Source organism: Pan paniscus, chromosome 1 (assembly GCF_029289425.2).
Source record: "Pan paniscus chromosome 1, NHGRI_mPanPan1-v2.0_pri, whole genome shotgun sequence".
Classification (NCBI taxonomy): domain Eukaryota; kingdom Metazoa; phylum Chordata; class Mammalia; order Primates; family Hominidae; genus Pan; species Pan paniscus.
The window spans coordinates 99,324,147-99,351,014 of record NC_073249.2 but is presented as its reverse complement, the minus strand read 5'-3'; the positions used below and the strand labels follow the sequence as shown (position 1 = coordinate 99,351,014).

Sequence of the window (26,868 nt, the reverse complement as noted above, 5' to 3'; positions counted from 1 at the left end):
GGAGTTCCTGGAGGTGGTGCCAGACTAGAGTGGCAGCTGTAGTAACCAATAGACACGGACTTTGTTGGACCAGAAGCCAATGAAGAATTACGTGGAGGAGAAGCGGCGATAATCTGTTTGAGGATGTAGGCACTGGAGTGAAGGAACATGGCCCTGTATCAGAGGTGGCGGTGTCTCCGGCTCCAAGGTTTACAGGCTTGCAGGCTACACACGGTGCGTGAGGCACCCCCAAAGCTCCGATCCGCATCAGACTTAGCCCAGCCGAAGCCCCCAAATTTTTATGTTAACCCAGCCTCACGCCACTCCTCCTCTCCCTGGTCCTCCGAGTCCCCAGAAAAGGATTCGTATCTAAACTCGTTATCTAATTCTCGAGTTAGCGGTCTGGGGGGCTCTGAGCTCGAAGGACCCCCAGCCTAGGGTCTTGTATCACCCAATCCCCTTAAAAAGTAGGAATTCGGACGAAGTCCACTTAACCATCCCAAAGTGCCATCATCTGCAATTCTAAGAAAGAATGATGGGACGTGTGTTACCTGCTAATATATCTTTCCCTCCAGGCAGTTGTGTCGACCCCTCCACGCTGGTTGGCAGAGCGGCTTGGCCTTTTTGAGGAGCTATGGGCTGCTCAGGTAAAGAGATTAGCAAGCATGGCACAGAAGGAACCCCGGACTATTAAGATATCACTTCCTGGAGGCCAGAAAATTGATGCTGTGGCATGGAACACAACCCCCTACCAACTAGCCCGGCAGATCAGGTAACAGGCCCATCCTGTAACTACCAGGATTATCCTTCTGCCCCTTTACTTTCTCTTCACTTGAGCAGGGGAAGAAAACTTGGTCTGCTTGTTTCTGTTCCATCCCCATTAAGATAGCCTTTCCTGAAGATTTTGTTTTTGTTTTTTGTTGTTGTTCTTTTATACAGACGGGGTCTCTCCATGTTGCCCAGGCTAGTCTTGAACTCCTGGGCTCAAGCGATCCTTCCATCTCAGCCTCCCGAAGTGCTGGGATTACAGGCATGAGCCACCAAACCCGGCCTGAGATTTGTTTTATCTGTATTAGTTTCTGCATCAGAGTCTCTGTCCTTTCATTGGGGAAAGAAATGAAAGCTTCTGTTGCTCTGGTAACTCATTTCACCTTTGCAAGTTTACAGTTGCTGAGAGATGAGCAACTTTCTCCCCACTGTGGATTGTAACCCTGTCTGTTTTAAATCATTAATTTACTTTTTAATAATTGATACATAATAATTGAACATATGAATGGATATATGTGATATTTTGATATATGCATACAATATGTAATGATCAAATCAGGGTGTTCAGGATATCTGTTACCCCAAACATTTATCATTTCTTTGTGTTGGGACTATTTCAAATCTTCTAGCTATTTTGAAATATACAATAAATTATTATTAACTGTATTCACCCAACTCTGCTATGGAACATTAGAGCATATTCCTTCTGTCTAACTCTATTTTTGTACCCATTAGCCAACCTCTTCATCTCCCCTCCCCCATCCTTTCCAGCCTCTGGTAACTATCACTCTATTCTCTACCACTGTGAGATCAACTTTTTAAACTCTCATATAGGAATCAGAACATGTGATATTTCCCTTTTTGTGCCTTGTAACCCTGTCTTTTTCTTCATCCCCACCTTCCACTGCTGAAGTTCAACACTGGCAGATACTGCAGTGGCTGCTCAAGTGAATGGAGAACCTTATGATCTGGAGCGGCCCTTGGAGACAGATTCTGACCTCAGATTTCTGACATTCGATTCCCCAGAGGGGAAAGCAGTAAGTTTCTTTCTTATCAGGAATACAGTGACTACTAAACCAAGAGATATTGAAGCAGGAAATTCTAACATTTTATTCTTTTGCCGCAGTTTCTCCATTTGCAGTTGGGAGGGAGACCTACCACAGACTGTCTTGACTATTTCTGGTTAGGAAACTTATGGTGAAAGTTTTTAACTTAGCTTCAATCTATTAAGCAAACATTTGTGCTAGTGAAAGGGAGAGAGATGATATGTTGAAAAACGAAAGGATAAATATGTAAATTCAGCCCCCTCAACTCTTGAGCACGTACATTATAAGTCATCTGTAGTGTATATTCAATTCTAACATGGCTTATACAGCTGAGCAAACAACCTGGTCACCTCCCCACCTTGTCTTCTTCATGTCAGCTCAGGTAGCACAGACCTTGCCTATTAGGATCCAGAAAAATAGAGTTCTCCTGCCATCTATGTGTAAATAGTGACCAAATCCAAGAGGAATATATCGCACTAGATTCGTTGGGACAGAAAAAAATAGGACTAAAAGACCAAACAGAGACCTAAGTAACCACTGTGTTAAGAAGATAGCTTATTCTGGCCAGGCACAGTAGCTCACGCCTGTAATCCCAGCACTTTGGGAGGCCGAGGCAGGTGGATCATCTGAGGTCAAGAGTTCAAGACCAGCCTGGCCAACATAGTAGAAACCCCGTCTCTACTAAAAATACAAAAATTAGCTGGGCGTGGTGGTGAGCACTTGTCATCCCAGCTAATTGAGAGGCTGAGGCAGAAGAATTGCTTGAACCCTGGAGGCGGAGGTTGCAGTGAGCTGAGATCGCGTCATTGCACTCTAGCCTGGGCGACAGAGCGAGACTCCGTCTCAAAAAAAAAAAAAAAGAAAAATTATTCTGAAGCCCTAAAAGCTTACAGGAGCAGCAGAAGATTGACTGGCCTCCAGCTTCTATGCTTTGGAACTGGGAAGCACCAAGGATTGAGGGGTGGGGCTGGAGCTTCTATGCACTGAAAGAAGAAAAAATACTGGCCTTCTTTCTTTTCTATTCAGTCTTTTTTTTTTGAGATGGAGTCTCACTCTGTCACCCAGGCTGGAGTGCAGTGGCGCGATCTTGGTTCACTGCAACTTCCACCTCCCGGGTTCAAGTGATTCTCCTGCCTCAGCCTCCTGAGTAGCTGGGATTACAGACACACGCCACCATGCCTGGCTAGTTTTGTATGTTTTAGCAGAGACAGGGTTTCACCATGTTGGCCAGACTGGTCTCGAACTCCTGACCTCAGATGATCCGCCTGCCTTGACCTCCTGAAGTGTTTGGGTTACAGGCATGAGCTGCTGTGCCCAGCCTTTTTTTTTAAGCTTGTTACTTTTTAGTGGTCACCCCCAAAATCTAGGATCCCCATTTTGTGGTAGTTATTCCTAGAAGAACCATACCGGCTTTCCTACCAGCTTTTGTGAGGAAGAGCTCAGAGATCTAGGGGTTAAGGGAGAAGTTTATGAACTTGTGAACCCCTTTTTTGTGAACCCAGGTGTTCTGGCACTCCAGCACCCATGTCCTGGGGGCAGCAGCTGAACAATTCCTAGGTGCTGTTCTCTGCAGAGGTCCAAGTACAGAATATGGCTTTTACCATGATTTCTTCCTGGGAAAGGAGAGGTGAGTAATGAAAGGAAGGAGGAGAATGATTCTGGGATGGTTTCTGAGGCTCTTTTCAGGGGCCTTGGGCATGCTCCATTTGGATGAGGAAGCTGGAGGAGAAGGGTTTCTCTAGGTCTCAACTATGACATTAGTATCTCCTTCTGTGCTAGTCCATGTCCCTCTTCTAACTTTGCTTGAAATTTACCTTCTTGGCTGGTGCACGTGTAGTCCCAGCTACTTGGGAGGCTGAGGTGGAAGGATCACTTGAGCTTGGGAGGTTGAGGCTGTGGTGAGCCATGATCTTAACCACTGCAGCCAACTTGTGTGACACAGCAAGACACTCTCTCAAAAAAAAACAAAAAGAAAAAGAAGAAACAACTTACTTTGTTACTTGTTAGCTTTCATAAATTCAAGTTTTACTTAATCGCCCTCATTACTATTGTTCTAAATTTGTCTATCCAGATTTCCTGCATTCAACTTTTAACTTCATGCATAGAGCTTTTTCTCCAGCTGTAATATCTGTTACCTGATTTCCTATTTATATTTTCTCTGAGTTTGTCTGTCTTTGCCTATAACTCTAGATTTCTCTTGAAGGACAGGACCTTACCCGCTAGCCAACAGGTTTGTCACCCAGGTGATTGATGCACCTCATAGGATGCAACCCAACCAATTCTCCTCTTTCCAGGACAATCCGGGGCTCAGAGCTGCCTGTTTTGGAGCGGATTTGCCAGGAACTTACAGCTGCTGCTCGACCCTTCCGGAGGCTAGAGGCTTCACGGGATCAGCTTCGCCAGTTGTTCAAGGTGGGGTGGAGGGAAGAGGTGGCTCTTCCAGGACATCTTTGTGGGAATAAACACTTTTCTTCAATCTCCCTTCTACCTTTTTCCAGGATAACCCCTTTAAGCTTCACTTGATTGAGGAGAAAGTGACAGGTCCAACAGCAACAGTATATGGGTAAGAGTTGTCAAGATTAAGGCAAACAGAGAGGTGGGGAAGCATTGAAGAAGGCCAGAAATGCGATAAGGGAAAAAAGATAGAAGGTAATTTGTGTTGCTCCAGAAAAAGAAATGGGAATGGGAATTGATTTTTTTTTTTTCTTTTTTTGAGACGGAGTCTTGGTCTGTCTCCCAGGCTGGAGTGCGGTAGCACGATCTCGGCTCACTGCAACCTCCGCCTCCTGGGTTCAAGTGATTCTCCTGCCTTAGCCTCCAGAGTGGCTGGGATTACAGGCATGTGCCACCATGCCTGGCTAGTTTTTTTTTTTTTTTTTTTTTTGAGATGAAGTCTTGTTCTGTCACCCAGGCTGGAATGCAGTGGCGCGATCTCGGCTCACTGCATCTCTGCCTCCCGGGTTCAAACAATTCTTCTGCCTCAGCCTCCCGAGTAGCTGGAACTACAGGCGTGCACCACCATGCCTGGCTAATTTTTATATTTTTAGTAGAGACGGGGTTTCACCATATTGTCCAGGCTGGTCTCGAACTCCTGACCACGTGATCCACCCACCTTGGCCTCCCAAAGTTCTGGGATTATAGACATGAGCCACCGCGCCCTGCCGGGGAATTGATTTTTATCTGCCATTGCCCTCTCTCAGTAGGACAGTTCCTTTCTCTTCACCTCTTCTGTCAGCTAAAGACCATGAGAGGGAGAAAGCTAGAAGCTGAAGATTCTGAAAATCACTAACTGGCCTCTTCTTTCTCCTAGGTGTGGCACATTGGTTGACCTTTGCCAGGGCCCCCACCTTCGGCATACTGGACAGATTGGAGGACTGAAGCTGCTATCGGTCAGTTGTGGGACAGAGTTAGGTTAAGATTCCTATTTTGAGCCGGGCATGGTGGCTCACGCCTGTAATCCCAGCACTTTGGGAGGCTGAGGCAGATGGATCATAAAGTCAGGAGTTTGAGACCAGCCTGGCCAATATGGTGAAACCCCGTCTCTACTAAAAATACAAAAATTGGCTGGGTGTGGTGGCGCACACCTGTAGTCCTAGCTGCTCGGGAGGCTGAGACAGGAGAGTTGCCTGAACCTGGGAGGCGGAGGTTGTAGTGAGCCGAGATTGCACTACTGCACTCCAGCCTGGGCAACAGAGCGAGAGTCCATCTCAAAAAAAAAAAAAAAAAAAAAAAAAAAAATTCCTATTTTCACTGGGATGAGCAGGAGAATCGGAAGGTGATACTTTCTGTCGGCACCCCCTTTTTTTTTTTTGAGACCAAGTTTCTCGGTCGCCCAGGCTGGAGTGCAGTGGCGCGATCTTGGCTCACTGCAAGCTTTGCCTCCTGGATTCAAGCAATTCTCCTGCTTCAGCCTCCCGAGTAGCTGGGATAATAGGTGTGCACCACCATGCCCAGCTACTTTTTGTATTTTTAGTAGAGACAGGGTTTCACCATGTTGGCCAGGGTGATCTCAAGTGATCTTCCCTTCTCAGCCTCCCAAAGTGCTGGGATTACAGGCATGAGCCACTGAGCCTGGCCCTGTAAGCCCTTTCTTTACTCTCATAAGCTGAGCGGGGAATACAGGAGAAAGAAACTTTGTCCCCACATTCTAAAAACCCCAGTTTGATGGCACACACTGGACAGCCTGCTAGGGCCCAGAAGCCAATTCAGATGCCGTAATATGATGTCAGTATTAAGGGGGGTGGAGGGGTGGAGCAGGAGGGTGTGAGCAAGCTGGATGGGTTATACAGGGAAGGGTTGTAGAGAGAGGGGGCATGGTCCAGGAGGAAGATGAACACCATTTGACAGGCACAGGGAGAATACCTTTAGTGAAGGGCATGCTTTTTATGAAAATACCGTTCTGCATGGTGGCTCACGCCTATAATCCCAGCACTTTGGGAAGCCGAGGTGGGTGGACCACCTGAGGTTGGGAGTTCGAGACCGGCCTGACCAACATGGAGAAACCCTGTCTCTACTAAAAATACAAAATTAACTGGGCGTGGTGGCACATGCCTGTAATCCCAGCTACTTGTGAGGCTGAGGCAGGAGAATCACTTGAACCTGGGAGGTGGAGGTTGTGGCGATCCAAGATCGTGCCATTGCACTCTAGCCTGGGCAACAAGAGCAAAACTCCGTCTCAAAAAAAAAGAAAGAAAAGAAAATACTGTTCTGGACAAGATGAGTTACTAGATGGAATGGGATGAGTTACAAGGGAGCAAGGGGAAATGCAGATGTGTAGAGCAAAAAGCTCTGAACTTAGACTGGGCATGGTGGCTTATGCCTATAATCCCAGCACTTTGGGAGGCCAAGGTGGGTGGATCACTTGAGATCAGCCTGGCCAACATGGCAAAACCCCGTGGCGCGGTGGCCTTGGGTAAATCTTATTTTCCCCATCTATAAAATGAGGCTATTCCTTTTTGTCCTACCAGTAAATTCACCTCATAAAGATAATGAAAACCAGGCCAGGCATGGTGGCTCACACCTGTAATCCCAGCACTTTGGGGAGGGTGAGGCAGGCGGATCACTTGAGGTCAGGAGTTCGAGACCAGCCTGGCCAACATGGTGAAACCCTGTCTCTACTAAAAATACACAAATTAGCTGGGTGTGCTGGCCTACGCCTGTAATCCCAGCTATGAAGAAGGCTGAGGCAGGACAGTCACTTGAACTCTGCCAGGAGGCAGAGGTTGCAGTGAGCTGAGATTGTGCCACTGCATTCCAGCCTGGGCCACGGAGCGAGACAATATCTCAAAAAAAAAAAAAAAAAAAAAAAGATAATGAAAACCAACTAATGCAGGAAAAAGGAAAAGTTAAAAAGTGCTGTAAAATATAGACTGTCGGCCAGGTGCAGTGGTTCACACGTGTAATCCCAACACTTTGGGAGGCCAAGTTGGGCGGATCACTTGAGCTCAGGAGTTCAAGACCAGCCTGGCCAACATGGTGAAACCTCGTCACTACTAAAAATAAAAAATTAGCTGGGCGTGGTGGCATGCACCTGTAGTCCCAGCTACTCAGGAGGCTGAGGCAGGAGAATTGCTTGAACTGGGAGGCAGAGGTTGCAGTGAGCCAAGATTGCACCACTGCACTCCAGCCTGGGCAACAGAGTGAGACTCTGTTTCAAAAAATATACATATAGGGGCTGGGCGTGGTGGCTCACGCCTGTAATCCTAACACTTTGGGAGGCTGAGGCAAGTGAATCACGAGGTCCAGAGATCAAGACCATCCTGGCTAACACAGTGAAACCCCGTCTCTACTAAAAATACAAAAAATTAGTCGGGTGTGGCCGGGCGTGGTGGCTCACGCCTGTAATCCCATCACTTTGGGAGGCTGAGGCAGGCGGATCATGAGGTCAGGAGATCGAGACCATCCTGGCTAACACAGTGAAACCCTGTCTACTAAAAATACAAAAAATTAGCTGGGCGAGGTGGCGGGCGCCTGTAGTCCCAGCTACCTGGGAGGCTGAGGCAGGAGAATGGCGTGAACCCTGGGGGGTGGAGCCTGCAGTGAGCCAAGATCACGCCACTGCACTCCAGCCTGGGCGACAGCAAGACTCCGTCTCAAAAAAAGAAAAAAAAAAAAAAAGAAAAAAAAATTAGTCGAGTGTGGTGGTGGTGGCCTATAGTCCCAGCTACTTGGGAGGCTGAGGCAGGAGAATGGCGTGAACCTGGGAGGCGGAGCTTGCAGTGAGCCGAGATCGCGCCACTGCACTCCAGCCTGGGTGACAGATGTATATATACACACACACACACGTATAGACTGTTTCTCATTAGTACTGTTTAACAGTTTTATTTTATTTCATTTTTATTTTTTTGAGACAGAGTCTTGCTCTGTTGCCCAGGCTGGAGTGCAGTGGCCCGATCTCGGCTCACTGCAACCTCTGCCTGCCAGGTTCAAGCAATTCTTCTGCTTCAGCCTCCTGAGTAGCTGGGTTACAGGCACGTGCCACCACACCTGGCTAATTTTTGTATTTTTAGTACAGACAAGGTTTCACCATGTTGGTCAGGCTGGTCTTGAACTCTTGACCTTGTGATCCACCCACCTCAGCCCCCCAAAGTGCTGGGATTACAGGTGTGAGCCACTGCGCCCGGCCTCTCATTAGTACTTGTTTGTTTGTTTGTTTGTTTGTTTGTTATTTTTTGAGATGGAGTCTTGCTCTGTCGCCCAGGCTGGAGTGCAGTGGTGCGATCGCGACTCACTGCTAGCTCCACCTTCCGGGTTCATGCCATTGTCCTGCCTCAGCCTCCCGAGTAGCTGCGACTACAGGCACCCACCACCACACCCAGCTAATTTTTTTGTATTTTTAGTAGAGACGGGGTTTCACCATGTTAGCCAGGATGGTCTCGATCTCCTGACCTCGTGATCCGCCCGCCTCGGCCTCCCAAAGTGCTGGGATTACAGGCGTGAGCCACCGCGCCCGGCTCATTAGTACTGTTAAAGGAGAGAGCAGGCAGAGGCTTTTGGATTTCATGTGGCCAGGAATGGGATATGGTATAGAAGACTGACTTTTCTAGCAGCTGTATAGGATATTGATAAATGGAGGAATAGACTGACATTTGACCAGAGCTTATGGTTATTCCTCTAAGCAGTCATTGATTAGAATGGGAAGGAACTAAGTAAAGGGGTAATGAGAATGGGGAGAAAAAGAGAAGGCAAGGTAAGGTTAGGCCTGACCAGGTTGTATGTAGGAATTAAGAGTCAGGCAATTTCAACACTTTAATCTAGAAGAAGGGTGTCTAGAGGATGGAGGTGTTCATCCTACTGGTGGGATTGTTGTCAAGAGGCATACCTGTGACACTTAACACTGAGAGTATCATATGAGTCTTGAAAAAGGTTGGGGGCCTTCAGTCCTCATCTTTCCTTTGATCCCCTATGTCCTCACACAGAACTCATCATCCTTATGGAGGTCTTCAGGGGCCCCAGAGACACTGCAGAGAGTGTCAGGGATTTCCTTCCCCACAACAGAATTGCTGAGGGCCTGGGAAGCATGGAGGGAGGAAGCAGAATTGCGGGACCACCGGCGCATTGGGAAGGTACAGGGATTGGGAAGATAGGGAGGGATGGTGATAAGGGTTGGAGAGAGATGACAGAACCTGATTATGAAATTGGGAGCAGATTCAGTCACACAGACTGAGCAGCTCCGTCAGTTGTTCTGAGTTCCAAAGCCACCTCCTTGCCCTTGAAGTGACCCAATATTGCTATTCCTGACCCCAGGAACAGGAGCTCTTCTTCTTCCATGAACTGAGCCCTGGGAGCTGCTTCTTCCTGCCACGAGGGACAAGGGTGTATAATGCACTAGTGGCGTTTATCAGGGTAAGGGGACCCAGGTCTAGAGGAAAGAAGACCAGGGAGGGGCTGAGGGACTAGAAGAAGCTAAGGTGTTTGTGTTAAAAGATGGGGGTTGGGGCCGGGCACAGTGGCTCACATCTATAATCCTAGCACTTTCGGAGGCTGAGCCGTGCAGATCACCTGAGGTCAGGAGTTCGAGACCAGCCTGGCCAACATGGCAAAACCCTGTCTCTACTAAAACAAATACAAAAAATTAGCCAGTGTGGTGGCTGTGCCTGTAGTCCCAGCTACTGGGGAGGCTGAGGCAGGAGAATCCCTTGAACCCAGGAAGGGGAGGTTGCAGTGAACTGAGATTGAGCCACTGCACTCCAGCCTGTGTGATACAGTGAGACTCCGTCTTGAAGAGAAAAAAAAAGGCGGGGGGGCTGGTTTGGAATCATAAACATAAATATTGAAAGTGCTGGTGACCTTTAATACTACAATTGTGTGGTCTGCAGTTGGGGAGCATAGAGATGGGACCTGGTATTTAATAGGTTGTGGTTGCAATCAGCATGGCCTGAGGGCCCAGGAAGATCACACAGCTGACACCCTACCTGCTTTCCTTCCAGTTACTCTGACCTTCCATGTCTGTACCCTCCTCTCCAGGCTGAGTATGCCCATCGTGGTTTCTCCGAGGTGAAAACTCCCACACTGTTTTCTACGAAGCTCTGGGAACAGTCAGGGCACTGGGAGCATTATCAGGAAGACATGTTTGCCGTGCAGCCCCCAGGCTCTGACAGGCCTCCCAGCTCCCAGAGTGACGATTCTACCAGGCATATCACAGATACACTCGCCCTCAAGCCTATGAACTGCCCTGCACACTGGTAAGCTGGGAGCTAGGGTTACAATCAGGTTGCTAAATATTAAATAATAGAAAGCACCTTGGGGCCGGGCACGGTGGCTCATGCCTGTAATCCCAACACTTTGGGAGGCCGAGGCGGGTGGATCACCTGAGGTCGGGAGTTTGAGACCAGCCTGACCAACATGGAGAAACCCTGTCTCTACTAAAAATACAAAAAATTAGCCGGGCACGGTGGCGGGCGCCTGTAGTCCCAGCTACTCGGGAGGCTGAGGCAGGCGAATGGCGTGAACCCAGGAGGTGGAGCTTGCAGTGAGCCGAGATCGCGCCACTGCACTCCAGCCTGGGTGACACAGCGAGACTCCATCTCAAAAAAAAAAAAAAGAAAGCACCTTGGAAAGAGTATTGGGACACCGATTTGAGCCTACAGTCTTCCCCCTAGCTAACCATGTAAATTTGGGAAACTCATTTTACCTCTTTAGGTCTCAGTCTCCTTAAAGTTGCTATCTAAGGCTTCTCCTTCAGCTCAGTGACCATCACAGAACAGGGAAATGGTAAACGATGTCTGTTATTGTGTTACTGAGAAATCCACTTTTGAACCTCAGGGCTCAGACTGTGATGAGTGGGATTGATAGGACTCAGTGGGAGGATGTGCTGAGGCTGGAGAGGGTTATAGCAGATGGTGCAGAGAAAGTAGGCAAGCAGATTGGGTGGAGGAGCAGTCTTCGGGGGCTAGTCCTCCCTATGGCCCTGACCCCTCTGCACCCCAACCTCAGCCTGATGTTCGCCCACCGGCCCAGATCCTGGCGGGAACTGCCCCTGCGACTAGCTGACTTTGGGGCTCTACACCGGGCCGAAGCCTCTGGTGGTCTGAGGGGACTGACCCGACTGCGGTGCTTCCAGCAGGATGACGCTCACATCTTCTGTACAACAGATCAGGTGGCCTTTCCCTGGCTCCACCAAAGCTTTTCTAAACCACCTTTCTTTCTCCCTATGAACCTGCAAACCCCTGATCTTTATTTGCCCCCTGTATGTACTATAATTCAGCTACATTCTACCCCTAGCTTGCTTCTGCTTCCTCTCTGTTTTTGCCCTTTGTTTTCCTCAAACTGCCAGCATCCCTGATCTCTAGCGGGCTCACAGCTCACTGACCCTTATTTCCTGCCCCTAGCTGGAAGCAGAGATCCAAAGCTGTCTTGATTTCCTCCGTTCCGTCTATGCCGTTCTTGGCTTCTCCTTCCGCCTGGCACTGTCCACCCGGCCATCTGGCTTCCTGGGGGACCCTTGCCTTTGGGACCAGGCCGAACAGGTGAGTAGGAGGTAGAGAAATAGAGGCAGATAAACCACTCTCTGGTGGGAAGGAGTGGAGAATACAGTAATCAAGGTTCTCAGAGGCATCTGGTGAGTGGGTCATTTGTTGGGGACTGACCGGATGTGTTGCTTTTGAAGTCTAAGATGATGTATTCCACTCTTGTCTCATTCCTTCAAAGGTCCTTAAACAGGCCCTGAAGGAATTTGGAGAACCCTGGGACCTCAACTCTGGAGATGGTGCCTTCTATGGACCTAAGGTAAGCTTGGGACCCTGGTTAGTGTTGTATTTATTTATTTTTTGCTTTGTTTTAGTAAATATTTAATAGATACAAAGAATTTTTTTTTTTTGAGACAGTCTCACTCTGTCACCCAGGCTAGAATGCAGTGGCGTGATCTCAGCTCACTGCAACCTCCAGCTCCCTGGTTCAAGCAATTCCCCTGCCTCAGCCTCCCGAGTAGCTGGGATTACAGGTGTACGCCACCACACCCGGCTAATTTTTTTGTATTTTTAATAGAGATGGGGTTTCGCCATGTTGGCCAGACTGGTCTCGAACTCCTGACCTCAGGCAATCCACCCCCCTCGGCCTCCCAAAGTGCTGGGATTACAGGCGTGAGCCACCGCGCCCGGCCACAAAGAAATATTTTTAAACTTACGTAGGATATAAAGAAAAACAATATACTTTCTGCCCTCTTGGCATCTACAATCTAGTGAGGGCTGCTGAAGGTAAATAGGCCATATCAGTGCTGCGAGATCTGTGCTGTGTAGGTACCAAGAGAGCACGTTAGCTGGGGTTAGCATTACTCGGGGAGGTTACAAAAGGTGTCCTGCAGGAATCACTTCCCAATCTGAAAGGTGAGTGTTGGCCAAGTAAAGGTGTGTTTCAGGAGGGAACAGTGTAGGCAGAGGCTGGGGATAAGGATGAAAACACATGGCAGACCAATCTGGGCAACACAGGGAGACCCTGTGTCTACCAAAAAAAAAAAAAAAAAATTAGCTGGGTGCAGTAGCTTGTGCCTGTGGTCCCAGCTACCCAGCAGGCTGAGATGGGAGGATCACCTGATCCCAGGAGGTAGAGGCTGCAGTGAGCCGAGATTGCGCCCCACTGCACTCCAGCCTGGGTGATAGAGTGAGACCCTTTCTCAAAAAAAAAGAAGTCAAGGGGAAAAAAGGACTGAAAAGTGTCCACTGGATTTAGTAAAAAGGCTGCTGGATTTCAAAGGACCATTTTCAGTAAAGTAGGGCCTGAGGGTGGAGTTAGAAGATGAATAAATGAGGCCTGTGTGGTGGCTCACGCCTGTAATCCCAGCACTTTGGGAGGCCGACGTGGGTGGATCACTTGAGGTCAGGAGTTCAAGACCAGCCTGGCCAATGTGGCGAAACCCCATCTCTACTAAAAATATAAAAATTGGCCGGGTGAGGTGTTAGGACACACCTGTAGTCCCAGCTACTCAGTAGCCTGAGGCAGGAGAATCGCTGAACCTGGGAAGTTGCAGTGAGCCAAGATCACACCACTGCACCCTAGCCTGGGCAACAGAGCAAGACTCCATCCCAAAAAGTAAAAATAAAACAGGCCGGGGGCGTGGCTCACGCCTATAATCCCAGCACTTTGGGAGGCTGAGGCAGGTGGATCACCTGAGGTCAGGGGTTTGAGACCCTGTCTCTACTAAAAATACAAAAATTAGCCCAGTGTGGTGACAGGCACCTGTAAACCCAGGAGGCGGAGGTTGCAGTGAGCCGAGGTCGCACCACTGCACTCCAGCCTGGGCGACAGTGAGGCTCCATCTCAAAAAAATAATAATAAAATGAAAAATAAAATAAATGCTATAATGAGAGGAAGTCTATTTGGAGGGAGAAGTTGTTGTAAAGGGAAGTTCCTGGAGAGGTTTAAGGTAGGATTGAGAAGCCTTCATAGAAAGGATCACCATTGCCATTGTATCCAGGGTGGAAGGAAAGGCTGAAGGTAGATGCAAGGAAGTTTGTAGGCATGGTAACAGGAAGTTGAGGCTCTTCCCATCCCATGGTATCAATTATCTGAATTCTTCATGAGGCAGGATCATTTGCTGAAATGAGAGTGGAGAAGAGGAGAGTTGTCAGTGAGGGGGCTGAAGATATGAAGAAAAGGCTGTGTGCAGTGGCCCCCTCTTGTAATCCCAGCACTTAGGGAGGCTGAGCTGAGAGGATCACTTGAATCCAGGAGTTTGATACCAGCCTGGGCAACATAGTAAGAGGGCATCATAATAAGACCTCGTCTCTACAAAAAAAATTTTTTTTTTTTTTTTTTTCTGAGACTATGTCTCGCTCTGCTGCCCAGGCTGGAGTGCAGTGGCTCGATCTTGGCTCACTGCAAGCTCCACCTCCTGGATTCACGCCATTCTCCTGCCTCAGCCTCCCGAGTAGCTGGGACTATAGGCAGGCACCCATCACCATGCCTGGCTAATTTTTTTCTTTTTTTTTTTTTTAGTAGATATGGGGTTTCACCGTGTTAGCCAGGATGGTCTTGATCTGCTGACCTCATGATCTGCCCGCCTCGGCCTACCAAAGTGCTGGGATTACAGGCATGAGCCACTGCGCCCGGCCGTCTCTACAAAAAATTTAAAACAAATTTTAAAATTAGCTGGATGTGATGGTGGGCACCTGTAGTCCCAGCTACTCAGGACGCTGAGGTGGGAGGATCACTTGAGCCCAGGATTTTGAGGCTGCATGAGCTATGATCAAGGCACCGCACTCCAGCTTGGGTAACAGAACAAAACCCTGTCTCAATAAAATAAATAAATAAAAAGAGAAAGGAAATTACTCAAAAACTGTTATATAGCTAAAATCTTTTTTTTGTTTGTTTTGTTTTATTTATTTATTTTTATATATTTTTTTGAGACCGAATTTTGCTCTGTCGCCCAGGTTGGAGTGCAGTGGCGCAATCTCGGCTCACTGCAACCCCTGCCTGCCAGGTTCAAGCGATTCTCCTGCCCCAGCCTCCCGAGTAGCTGGGATTACAGGCATGTACCACCACGCCCGGCTAATTTTTGTATTTTTAGTAGAGATGGGATTTCACCATGTTGGCCAGGCTGGTCTTGAACTCCCAACCTCAGGTGATCTGCTCGCCTTGGCTTCCCAAAGTGGTGGGATTATTACAGGCATGAGCCATCTTGCCCAGCGTTTTTTTCGTTTTTGTTTTTTTCCCCGAGACAGACTCTTGCTCCGTTGCCAGACTGAAGTGCAGTGGCGGATCTTGGCTCACTGCAACCTCCACCTCCCAGGTTCAAGCGATTCTCTTGCCTCAGCCTCCCGAGTATCTGGGACAGGTGTGCACCACCACGCCCAGCTAATTTTTTTTTTTTTTTTTGAGGCGGAGTTTTACTCTGTCGCCAGGCTGGAGTGGAGTGGCACAATCTCGGCTCACCACAACCTCCACCTCCTGGGTTCAAGCGATTCTCCTGCCTCAGCCTCCCCAGTAGCTGGGATTACAGGCACCCGCTACCACACCAGCTAATTTTTGTATTCCCTTTTTTAGTAGATGGCATTTCACCGTGTTGGCCAGGCTGGTCTCGAACTCCTGACCTCAGGTGGTCCACCTACCTCGGCCTCCCAAAGTGCTGGGATTACAGGAGTGGGCCATGTGCCTTGCCTGGCTAAAATCTTTTGAGTACTCAAAGTTGCTGTTGACTGTGTTGGGGTCTTTTATTCAGGTAACATGTGTATTCTCATTTTTATGTCCCAAGTGTTTATTCCAGCATATGGTATTTATTTACCTGCTTCACTAAGTAGTTAGTAAATTAAAATATTAACAGTAATGAAAGTGTGTCTTCTGATTTATTTCAGCAATAACAGTAGGCAAATAAAATATCTTTATTACTAAGAAAAGAATTGAGAGAGGTTAAACAATGTGCTTAAGGTTACAGAGATAACAGTCATAAAGTGTGTATTATGTTGAATCAGTCTAATAAGTTGCTGGCTCAGATACTGCTATAAAAAGAGAGAGCAAAAAGCTGGAAAATCCCTGAGGAGAACAGAGCATAGAGCTTATTAGGGCAATCCAAAGGATTGCTGGCAGCAGACAGGGACCACCTGAATCTCGAAATACTGACTTCCATGGTGGCATCAATCTCTGCATTTGCATCTGTGTGGTTTGTGACATATTGGGCAGCACTGAGCAGTTCTCTTGCAGGGCCAAAGATGTAGGAGGCTAAGGTGCAGAAGAACAATGAATGGCACAAAGGGAACTAGGGAAAATGGTACAGCTTCATGGGATAAGAAACAAAGGTGGGAGGGGCCTGAGGATGGGAGAGAAAAAGAGGAGTTAAAGAACCGGTGGGTTGAAGTGCCATTAATAGGAATAATTGTCATGGCCGGGTGTGGTGGCTCACACCCATAATCCCAGCACTTTGGGAGGCCGAAGTGGGCAGATCACTTGAGATCAGGAGTTTGAGACCAGCCTGGCCAACATGGTGAAACCCCATCCCTACTGAAAAAAAAAAAATACACATATATGTGTATATATATATATGTGTGTGTGTATATGTGTGTATATATATGTGTGTGTATATATATGTGTGTATATATGTGTATATATGTGTGTATGTGTGTATATATGTGTGTGTATATGTGTATATATGTATGTGTACATATGTGTATATATGTATATATGTGTGTATATATATGTGTATGTATATGTGTGTGTATATATACACACACACACACACATATACACACACATACATATATATATATGTTAGCTGGGCATGGTGGCATGTACCTGTAGTCCCAGCTACTCAGGAGGCTGAGGCAGGAGAGTCGCTTGAACCCGGGAGGCGGAGGCTGCAGTGAGCTGAAATCGTGCCACTGCACTCCTGTCAGGGTGACAGAGTGAGACTCTGTCTCAAAAAAAAAAAAAAAAAAGGAATAATTGTCAGAGCTGGCTGACCAAGAGACAGTAATCAGAGTAGGGTGTCTGATGGACAGTTTCAGAGGTACAGCCATTGGGGGAGATGACAGGATAAAGGGTGTAGCCATAGATGGGTGGTGGTGAAGATCTCTGAGATGAGGAGCTCAAGGAATTGAGAGGCCAGGGTGTGGACATCAGGTAATATTATAACACCATTATTAGATGGAGAGAGCTGCTGAGAACTACTGCCAGAGTGAGTTGAGTAGAGTGAAGTGGAGGGGTAGCGTATGATAGAGCTAGGTGACATGATGAAGGTAGTAGCCCGGGATGAGGGTAGGTTAAAGGGTGGGATGGCACAGGTAATGGAGGATAGTGGTTCTGGATAGTGCTTCTGGCTTATCTCGTGCCTTCCCATCTGTTTCCTGTAGATTGACGTGCACCTCCACGATGCCCTGGGCCGGCCACATCAGTGTGGGACAATTCAGCTTGACTTCCAACTGCCCCTGAGATTTGACCTCCAGTATAAGGGGTATAAAACCTTGCCCTATCCTCTTTTCCCTTGACAGTGCATGGAATAAGTCCTTCTGCCTTTGGCCCTAAAAACTAAACCCTCCACACCCTCTCCTGCCAGAGCTGAATATTTCTTAAAAACTGGAAGGTGATCTTGGGTACACAATTCGTGATACTTCCACCATTCCATCCACCCCCCCTTTTTCCTTTCAAGGCAGGCGGGTGCCCTGGAGCGTCCAGTCCTCATTCACCGAGCAGTGCTCGGTTCTGTGGAAAGACTGTTGGGAGTGCTGGCAGAAAGCTGCGGGGGGAAATGGTGAGACCTCTGACCTGGATTTCTGTTCTGGCCCCAAACCGGATAGTTATGCTCCAGATCCTGTCCCCCTTCATATGCCAGCCTCTTTCCTTCTCAAGTCTGCTCCATACAAGCACACTTCTGGCCAGAGCCAGAGTGACTAATTTGCCATCATCTGTTCTTTCCCTACCAGGCCACTGTGGCTGTCCCCGTTCCAGGTGGTGGTCATCCCTGTGGAGAGTGAGCAAGAGGAATACGCCAAAGAGGTAAGGAGTTGAGGTAAGGGAGGGGGCAGAAGCAGGTCCAGTAGAGAGTCTGGTGCCCTGCAGTGGGCAGGAGGAGGCCGCAGGGGTGGTAGAGGAAGGAGCACAGCCCTCGCAGCCACAAGACTGGGCTCGAGTGGCTGCTGTCCTAGATGCTGGAAATCCTGTATCTAAAAAATGTGACTAATGCCTACCTTGTAGAGATGTATGAAAATTAAACAAATTAACAAATGTTGAAAGCCACCAAAAGAGCACTTGGCACAAAACTGGGATTGAGTACACAGTTTTATTTTTCCTTTCTAGAGAGAATTGAGGATATGGATGGTACCAGAGTCAAACAGCTGGTTGGGTAGAGCAGTGGCTAGAAGGCAAAGTCCACGGAATAACTGGGGGGTCATCTCCAGTAGGAGGCAGAAAGGTTGTGGGGTTGGGGATGAATGGGGAGGAGGCCTCAATGTGGAGATGAAATGAGGAGAGGTTGCTGGTGAGAAGTGGAGAGCCCCGAGGCAGGGAAAGGAGGAACAGATGGGGGCATTGAGGGAAAAGAGCATCAGACTGTTCTAGCTCCTTAACTTTCCAGTAAATTAACTTCCTGTCACCAAACCTCTGTTGCAGGCACAGCAGAGCCTGCGGGCTGCCGGACTGGTCAGTGACCTGGATGCAGACTCTGGACTGACCCTCAGCCGGAGAATCCGCCGGGCCCAGCTTGCCCACTACAATTTTCAGTTTGGTAAGCTGAACCTCAGAGCCAATGTTCTCCCACCTGCCGTCTGCATTCTTGCTGTTAAGTTTACCAAGTCTGGTAATGCACATTTGGGTTAATTGGGGCTCATTACCTGAGCAGGTAGGAGCCAGGATTCAGGACACCTGACTCATTTGGGCCCTGTGTTCCTTCACATTGCCCTGCCCTCCCCATAACCACTTCTGACACTCAAAATAGTTTTCCTCTTTTTAACTCCACTCTAGCTGTTGGTGTCTGTTAGGTTAATTAACCAAGGGAGCATCAGAGAGAAAGGGACGGGAGGGTTAATACAGCGTTAATTACCCTTGTTTATTTTAGACCTAGATGGAATCAGCCCTAAGGGATGAGGAGAAAGGCCTTAGGGAGAAAATTCTGGCACTGCCATGCTCCCTTTTTCATTTTCCAGGGTTCAGGGCTCTATCTCAAAGGCGAGGAGCAGAAACTCCTCAGCCAGATTACCTGATTCTTGAGTTTTGCACACCCCACTCTCCCCACAAGCACCCAGAGCAAGCTGTGCTGCAATCCCAGGGACTTGTACATGGCCCCTTTCCCTCCCTTACCGCCCAGTCAGCCCCTGCATACATCCTCCTCAGCAGAGGCCCCTCACTCTGTGAATCCAGCCCTAACAGACACCAAGAGCCAGAGTGGGACTGATGAGAGGAAACTGTTCTAAGGGTCAGAGTGGTTGGGGGGAGGCGGGGCAGTGTGAAGGCCACACCACTCCTGCCACCTTCCATTTGCTCTAATACCCCCTTCAGACACACAGACACACACAGTTTCTCTCTGTGGGGTTCTCAGTGTTTGTCTTTCTCTGCTTGACTCTAATGTCTCTGACACACACACACACACACACACACACACACACACACACACACACTTTCTCTCTGTGGGGTTCTCAGTGTTTGTCTTTCTCTGCTTGACTCTTATGTCTCTGACCCTGGGGCTCTTGACCAGAAGTGATAAGGCCTGCGGGGACTGAAGCACTTCCTTGTCTCCTCAGGATGAGCAGGACTGGTCATTTAGTATTAGCAGACACAGCTGAATACTTCCTTTCTGTGAACCATATCTGGGCTCTGCTCCCACCCTTCCTAAAGATTTAGGTCTCTCAAGTTTCTGCAGAGCAAAAGAAACTGTTCCATGTGGGTGAATTTGCCCTGAGGTTCCCAAACTTCCTCTACCTGCAGTGGTTGGCCAGAAAGAGCAAAGTAAGAGAACAGTGAACATTCGGACTCGAGATAATCGTCGCCTTGGGGAGTGGGACTTGCCTGAGGCTGTGCAGCGACTGGTGGAGCTACAGAACACGAGGGTCCCAAATGCCGAAGAAATTTTCTGAGCCTTTGTACATAGATGAGGCAAAAACCTGCGAGTGCCATCAGCCTCCCTCACATGGGAGACCCCAACCCAGCTGACAGTGTGGAGCCCCCAGAACTTCAGAACTGTGTGGAGGCACATGTCTGCTCTCCTGAAAAGAGACTTGGTTTGGGGACCCCACAAAAGGAGGGAAGCTGTAGCTGTTTGGGTGTGAGGAGAATGAAACTACAAAAAAAAATAAATTGGCCAGGCGCAGTGGCTCATGCCTGTAATCCCAGCACTCTGGGAGGCTGAGGCGGACAGATCATGAGGTCAGGAGATCAAGACCACCCTGGCTAACACGGTGAAACCCTGTCTCTACTAAAAATACAAAAAATTAGCCGGGCATGGTGGCACACGCCTGTAGTCCCAGCTACTCAGGAGGCTGAGGCAGGAGAATCGCTTGAACCCGGGAGGTGGAGGTTGCAGTGAGCTGAGATTGCGCCACTGCACTCCCCTAGGCGACAGAGCGAGACTCTGTCTCTAAATAAATAAATAAATACAAACTGGAAGCTGCTGGTCATATGTCTTCATCTCTGACTCTGGAGAGGTGGGATAAAAGGATGTTCCACTTTGTCTCCCTCTTTTTTGTCCCAGAGAGTTAGGGAAATTGAAAAGGGACAGTCCAGACCTCACACTGGTAGGGGAGATCCCTTGGATAGGTTTCCTGCTCCCCGCTGTAAACTCCTTTGTGCCCTGTTTCCCCAACCCCAGTTCATGAGTTGGCAGATCCCCTCTCCACAGAAGGCAGCATGTAGATGGAGAAACTGAGGCACAAACTAGGGGCTCAAACACCTCTTGCTCCTTGATTCTCTGAATCAGTTTCTCTTGAAGGTCATAAGAATGTTCTCCTCTAATCAGTCCCATTCTTCTCAATCCTCTGAGGAGGCTTCAGGGTGACTTTGGGAGGAGTGGCTTCCAGAGGAGGAGCAGCTGGGACTGAGTCATGGCAGGAAGCTGAGGAGGGCGGGAGATCACACCAGACAATTATAAAAGAAGAGCTGGTCCTGAAGCTCACAACCGTAACAGCCACCAGACAAGCTTCAGTGGCCGGCCCTTCACATCCAGACTTGCCTGAGAGGACCCACCTCTGAGTATCCAGTGGTCAGTTGCCCCAGGATGGGGACCACAGCCAGAGCAGCCTTGGTCTTGACCTATTTGGCTGTTGCTTCTGCTGCCTCTGAGGGAGGTGAGTTGGGGGATCAGCACTTAGGAGGGGGTCTGGGCTTGCATGGCAGGGGTCTGGGTCCAGGCATCCCAGACGGCTCATCACTAGCAGAGTGATTCTCCGTTTGGCTTCCCTTTTCTGAGCAGGCCCAAAGTGGGCCTAGGCCAGTGGAGCCTTTAACCAAGGAGGCAGAGAGCAGGGGCACAGAAGGAGAGGGGTTCCTAGAAACTGCTGCCAAGAAACACAGAATCCCAGTCAAATAGACAACTGAGTGGGGGGTGGGTTCACAGAGTGAGGGTCTCCTGCTGATGAGGATGTAGGGAGGTGGCTGGTGGGAGAGGCAAGGGAGGGAAAAGGGGCCCCCAGGCTGCTCAAAACCGGATTGCTGGCCCAGCAAGCCTGACTGACTCCCTGTCTGATTAGAGGAGTTGAGGGGTGTCCATCCACAGAGCCACCCTCCATCCAGCACAAACACATTCTTTATCTGCTTTGATGCCTGAACAAAACAGGAACCCCTCAATGCTGTGGGTGGAAACTAAGAAAAAAAGGAAAAGAAAAGGAAAAAAACCACCCAGGGCACTCCTGCAGGAAGCTGCTGAGGATGTCAGCAAATCTGTCCACTTCTCTGTGAAGCCCCATGCCATCATTCTTCCCAGCTCCTGGTCTTTTGTGTCTGCAGATCACCTACAAGTGACCCTTCCCTGTGCCTGTCCCAGTCCCCCAGGCCCTAAATTGAGACCTAAACTAAGGCGGAGCTGAGACTGGCTGAAGGGGAAGCACTCAACCTTCAGGAAGCCTCCTTAACCAAAGGCCTAAAGATGTTTCAAGGGCCTGAAGTAGGAGGGTGGGTGGAGGAGGTGGATTGGGTAGGCTCCAACCAGCTCAAGGTCCAGACTTTTTCCTCTGAAAGCTAGAGACGCATCCCAGCAGAGACTGGGGAGGACAACCCACAGCCCTGAGGGAAAGAAGCTGGCAGAGGAAATGAGGGCCTCCCTCCCCAATCCCGTATGCCATACTCCCTTTAGGCCCAACCTCTGAGCCAGTAGAGGTGGAGCTATCAGACCGCCACAGGCTTTCTCAGAACCCAGCTGGTCATGTCTAGGTGTGTTGGGGCTGGGAGAGGATTAGGGGACACGGGGCAGGTGAATACAGAGGGGCATCTCGTGTCTTGCTTGTCTGGCCTACACTCTTGATCTCCACAGCCTCCCCATCCCTTGCTGAAGTCCAGGGAAGGCCCTCCCAGTGGCCCCTGACTTGCCCTTCTTCCCTCCAGGCTTCACGGCTACAGGACAGAGGCAGCTGAGGCCAGAGCACTTTCAAGAAGGTAAGAGTTTGGGGGAGCAGCATGGGATTGGGACTCCAGGAGGCACTGTGGGCTCTGATGTCTCCCCTCTTGCTTCTAGTTGGCTACGCAGCTCCCCCCTCCCCACCCCTATCCCGAAGCTTCCCCATGGATCACCCTGACTCCTCTCAGCATGGCCCTCCCTTTGAGGGACAGAGTCAAGGTAAGGTCACCACCCCATGCCCTCCTCAGTGACCCTCCAGGTTTCTAATCTGGCCTATATCCCACTTTTCAGGTGGGAAGGAGGGAAGAGGCCCTCGCCCCCACTCCCAGCCCTGGCTAGGCGAAAGGGTGGGCTGCTCACACATTCCCCCTTCTATAGTGCAGCCCCCTCCCTCTCAGGAGGCCACCCCTCTCCAACAGGAAAAGCTGCTACCTGCCCAACTCCCTGCTGAAAAGGAAGGTGAGCGCTTGCCCACCCTCCCTCACCTCTATCCCACTATGGATCCTGTTGACACCAGGCTGATCCCTGCTCCTTGGTGCCCTCACCCCTATCTTGCAGTGGGTCCCCCTCTCCCTCAGGAAGCTGTCCCCCTCCAAAAAGAGCTGCCCTCTCTCCAGCACCCCAATGAACAGAAGGAAGGTAAGCAGCTCCCTCTCTTCTTTACCCACCTTTACCTCATGGCCTTCCCCCAGAGCATGGGCTTCGGGGCAGACAAGACGGTGGGCTCTGCCACTCACCAGTTGTATAACCTTGGGTAAGTTACATACTTCTCCAAGCCTTTGTTTCTTCATCTGTAAAATTGAGGACATACCTGTTTTAGAAAGTTATGTGATTAGATGTGCAAAAATAGCATCTATTTTCACTTGCTTCTCTGCTGAGTTCTTCTTTGTGCATGTAAACTAGCCAGGCTTTCTCTGCTAGAGATGGCCATCCCAACATGGCTTTTGCTTACTCCTTCTACCCCAGTAGACCCACCTCTTCCATATCAGGAGGAGATAATCATCCAATCCATGCCGAGAGAGGGTGAGTGACAGCTTTGGTCTGTCCATCCTCCTGCCTTAGTGCTCAGGACCCTGGGGAGAGGAGCAGGAAGCCCGAGCCTTGAGAAGCAGCAGGAGGTGGGGGCAGGCTGTGAGCTGACACCTTTCACACCTCGCTTCTCTTTTCCTTTCAGTTATTTTAAAAGGAAGAGCCACAAATTGTTCTTTCTCATTTCCCCTATATCCTCCCAACCCTTTCTCCTCCACCCCAGATTCTTTCAATCCTCCCAGCTCATCCAGCCTTTGTGGGTTCCTTCACATGTCCCCGCTTCCCACTGTTTTCCCCATTCCAGGAACGCCAGCTCCATTTGGGGACCAGAGCCATCCAGAACCTGAGTCCTGGAATGCAGCCCAGCACTGCCAACAGGACCGGTCTCAAGGGGGCTGGGGCCACCGGCTGGATGGCTTCCCCCCTGGGCGGCCTTCTCCAGACAATCTGAACCAAATCTGCCTTCCTAACCGTCAGCATGTGGTATATGGTCCCTGGAACCTACCACAGTCCAGCTACTCCCACCTCACTCGCCAGGGTGAGACCCTCAATTTCCTGGAGATTGGATATTCCCGCTGCTGCCACTGCCGCAGCCACACAAACCGCCTAGAGTGTGCCAAACTTGTGGTAAGGTTGGGTTCTTGATGCCGGGGGGTGTCCTTTAACCCCCAGACAGTATGTGTGTTTTAAGGGTTAGAGCACTAGGCCTGGGTCTAGAGGAACCTCAGGTCCCGTTCACTGGCCCTACCCTGGGCCTCCCCAATGTGCCAGGGGAGCGGAGGACAACCACTGTTTCTTTTTTATCTGCCTGCCCAGTGTCCTTTCCTGGAGCCTGGGAGGAAGGCAGGAATGTGGAAAGTGGGCTGATCCTCCCCTCTTGCTCTAGTGGGAGGAAGCAATGAGCCGATTCTGTGAGGCCGAGTTCTCGGTCAAGACCCGACCCCACTGGTGCTGCACGCGGCAGGGGGAGGCTCGGTTCTCCTGCTTCCAGGAGGAAGCTCCCCAGCCACACTACCAGCTCCGGGCCTGCCCCAGCCATCAGCCTGATATTTCCTCGGGTCTTGAGCTGCCTTTCCCTCCTGGGGTGCCCACATTGGACAATATCAAGAACATCTGCCACCTGAGGCGCTTCCGCTCTGTGCCACGCAACCTGCCAGCTACTGACCCCCTACAAAGGGAGCTGCTGGCACTGATCCAGCTGGAGAGGGAGTTCCAGCGCTGCTGCCGCCAGGGGAACAATCACACCTGTACATGGAAGGCCGTAAGTGGGCGTCCCAGCCTCCCCGAGAGCCTGTTTGCCTGCCTGCCCATCTTCGACCTCTGATCCTGCCAGTCCATCCATCCATGTACCCCCTGCTGTGAGTGCGTCCACCCGTTCATCTGCTTGTGGCTGTCCGTCCATCCATTGTGTTTGTCACCTGAGTTTGTTCATCTTGAGCTTCGTACTACACTTCTGGCCTCCTCCACTCATGATCCACACACGCATCTGTCTACCATCCATCCATCCGTCCAGCTCTGGCCTCACCTGACCTTCTCCATCCACTGTTCCAGCTCATCTCCCGGCACCAGCTTGGAACCTCATCCAGGCTTCCACCCGTCCACCTTCCCAAGCCCACACATCAACAGTTGCCTCCTAACCCTCTACTTTTTTGCCATTCCCTTTGGGCCCCTCGGGCTGGGAGCCCCTCATCTAGTTGCCAGGGACGATAAGGGAAGTCAATGGTCAGGAGAGAAGGGGCCAAGTGTCCAGCTTCTGACTTCCCTCTCTCTGGTCCACAGTGGGAGGATACCCTTGACAAATACTGTGACCGGGAGTATGCTGTGAAGACCCACCACCACTTGTGTTGCCGCCACCCTCCCAGCCCTACTCGGGATGAGTGCTTTGCCCGTCGGGCTCCTTACCCCAACTATGACCGGGACATCTTGACCATTGACATCAGTCGAGTCACCCCCAACCTCATGGGCCACCTCTGTGGAAACCAAAGAATTCTCACCAAGCAGTAAGTCTTGCCTAGTCCTTCCCCACTCTTCCTTTCCCGAAAACTTCCTTTTGGGACACCTTTGGGAAAAGCAAAATCATGATATCCCAACCCCATCTGATGCCAGAAGATGCCCAAAGACCCTAACCCCTGCCCCTTTCACACCAACATAGTAAACATATTCCTGGGCTGATCCACAACATGACTGCCCGCTGCTGTGACCTGCCATTTCCAGAACAGGCCTGCTGTGCAGAGGAGGAGGTGAGTGTGTGGAGTCTAGTCTCCGGAGGAATGCAGGGGAGGGGAGGGAAAGAGCTAGAACTGCAGGCCACCCCTTCTCTTTAGTACCTCAAACCAGCCTTTGGTTATAATGACTAGTGGGGGAGGTGTTTTTTTCTTGGTTCCAGAAAAGTCTTCACTCTGACCTGGCCTGCTCCCCATCTCTAAGTTCCTATTATGCCTTCTCCGGGCCACAAGCTTCTGGCATTTCCAGATGTACACATCTGTCAGTCACAAGGAATCCAGCTGTGCAAGGCAGGCTTGCACTCTCTCTGGGCCCCAGGAGGGGAACGAGGGAGAGAGCAGTAGAAGCTGATGAAAGGGGGACTTTGGCACCCAAGTATCTACATCTGTCCTTGGACCACCTCCCCACCCCATCATCTGTTTTACTTTTCTCATTCATCAGAAATTAACCTTCATCAATGATCTGTGTGGTCCCCGACGTAACTTCTGGCGAGACCCTGCCCTCTGCTGTTACCTGAGTCCTGGGGATGAACAGGTCAACTGCTTCAACATGAATTATCTGAGGAACGTGGCTCTAGTGTCTGGAGACACTGAGAACGCCAAGGGCCAGGGGGAGCAGGGCTCAACTGGAGGAACAAATATCAGCTCCACCTCTGAGCCCAAGGAAGAATGAGTCACCCCAGAGCCCTAGAGGGTCAGATGGGGGGAACCCCACCCTGCCCCACCCCTCTGAACACTCATTACAGTAAACACCTCTTGGATTTGGTGTCCTCATTGTCTATCTAATGTCTCACCCGCAGTGTTTTAAGTGGATCTTGGTGCCCTAGCCCAGGAGGGCACTGGCGTTTTCAGACACATCACAGACAAACACACCCTCCTAAGCCTGCTTGTATTTCCTTCAGTGCCTGGCCCCTGAGGCCCACGGCCCTGCCCCCTTCACTGAGCAGATGTTCACAGGCTGTGGGATGGGACCATAACTAAACAGCTTGACGTCACTTTGCCATCTTGAATTTATTCACATATTTTGAAAGGAGTGCCACCTTGTTAGCTAGCTATCAGGACTCAAAGAAGATATGGTTCTTGGCCTTGGTGAGCCCCCAAAATGCCACAGCCCAGCCTAACATTTTTAAAGCTTCACTTTTGATCCTTAGAATTCATGCCTTCATTCATTCAATATCCTTTTTTTTTTTCTTGAGACACAGTCTCGCTCTATCGCCCAGGCTGAAGTGCAGTGGCACGATCTTGGCTCACTGCAACTTGCAACCCTCCTGGGTTCAAGCGATTCTCCTGCCTCAGCCTCCCGAGTAGCTGGGATTACAGGTGTGCACCAGCACACCCAGCTAATTTTTGTGTTTTTAGT

At 49.9% G+C, this 26,868-nt stretch overlaps 2 protein-coding genes across 8 annotated transcripts; both read left to right on the top strand.

Annotated features, from left to right (window-relative positions):
- TARS2 (threonyl-tRNA synthetase 2, mitochondrial) lies at positions 1 to 20,897 on the top strand. Of its 7 annotated transcripts, none has more exons than XM_003817303.4 (18): positions 1 to 213; positions 555 to 751; positions 1,661 to 1,784; positions 3,296 to 3,420; positions 4,088 to 4,205; positions 4,292 to 4,356; positions 5,104 to 5,182; positions 9,212 to 9,358; positions 9,540 to 9,638; positions 10,260 to 10,477; positions 11,229 to 11,391; positions 11,624 to 11,761; positions 11,943 to 12,020; positions 17,072 to 17,172; positions 17,368 to 17,469; positions 17,642 to 17,714; positions 18,327 to 18,441; positions 19,638 to 20,315. In XM_003817303.4, exons 1-18 carry the CDS (start codon positions 148 to 150, stop codon positions 19,784 to 19,786), a joined length of 2,157 nt encoding a protein of 718 aa, XP_003817351.1. In that variant the 5' UTR covers positions 1 to 147; the 3' UTR covers positions 19,787 to 20,315. The 7 variants fall into 7 exon arrangements, with proteins under 7 accessions (XP_003817351.1, XP_054957744.1, XP_063461618.1 ...); XM_063605548.1 differs by lacking the exon at positions 19,638 to 20,315 and adding an exon at positions 20,692 to 20,897 and having other exon boundaries at positions 62 to 213; XM_055101769.2 differs by lacking the exon at positions 17,368 to 17,469.
- Positions 20,689 to 26,274, top strand: ECM1 (extracellular matrix protein 1). Its single transcript, XM_003817305.5, has 10 exons — positions 20,689 to 20,992; positions 22,245 to 22,295; positions 22,375 to 22,476; positions 22,636 to 22,716; positions 22,816 to 22,896; positions 23,591 to 23,913; positions 24,173 to 24,547; positions 25,066 to 25,286; positions 25,439 to 25,526; positions 25,951 to 26,274. Exons 1-10 carry the CDS (start codon positions 20,923 to 20,925, stop codon positions 26,179 to 26,181), a joined length of 1,623 nt encoding a protein of 540 aa, XP_003817353.3. The 5' UTR covers positions 20,689 to 20,922; the 3' UTR covers positions 26,182 to 26,274.
- Positions 26,275 to 26,868: the final 594 nt, after the last annotated feature.

Coding starts and splice junctions, on each gene's coding strand:
- ECM1 (XM_003817305.5), top strand. CDS start 20,923: ATGGGGACCACAGCCAGAGCAGCCTTGGTCTTGACCTATTTGGCTGTT. Junction 22,477..22,635: donor CTTTGAGGGACAGAGTCAAG/GTAAGGTCACCA, acceptor CCCCTTCTATAG/TGCAGCCCCCTCCCTCTCAG. Junction 25,527..25,950: donor CCTGCTGTGCAGAGGAGGAG/GTGAGTGTGTGG, acceptor CTCATTCATCAG/AAATTAACCTTCATCAATGA.
- TARS2 (XM_063605548.1), top strand. CDS start 148: ATGGCCCTGTATCAGAGGTGGCGGTGTCTCCGGCTCCAAGGTTTACAG. Junction 4,357..5,103: donor CCAACAGCAACAGTATATGG/GTAAGAGTTGTC, acceptor TCTTTCTCCTAG/GTGTGGCACATTGGTTGACC. Junction 9,639..10,259: donor CACTAGTGGCGTTTATCAGG/GTAAGGGGACCC, acceptor CCTCCTCTCCAG/GCTGAGTATGCCCATCGTGG.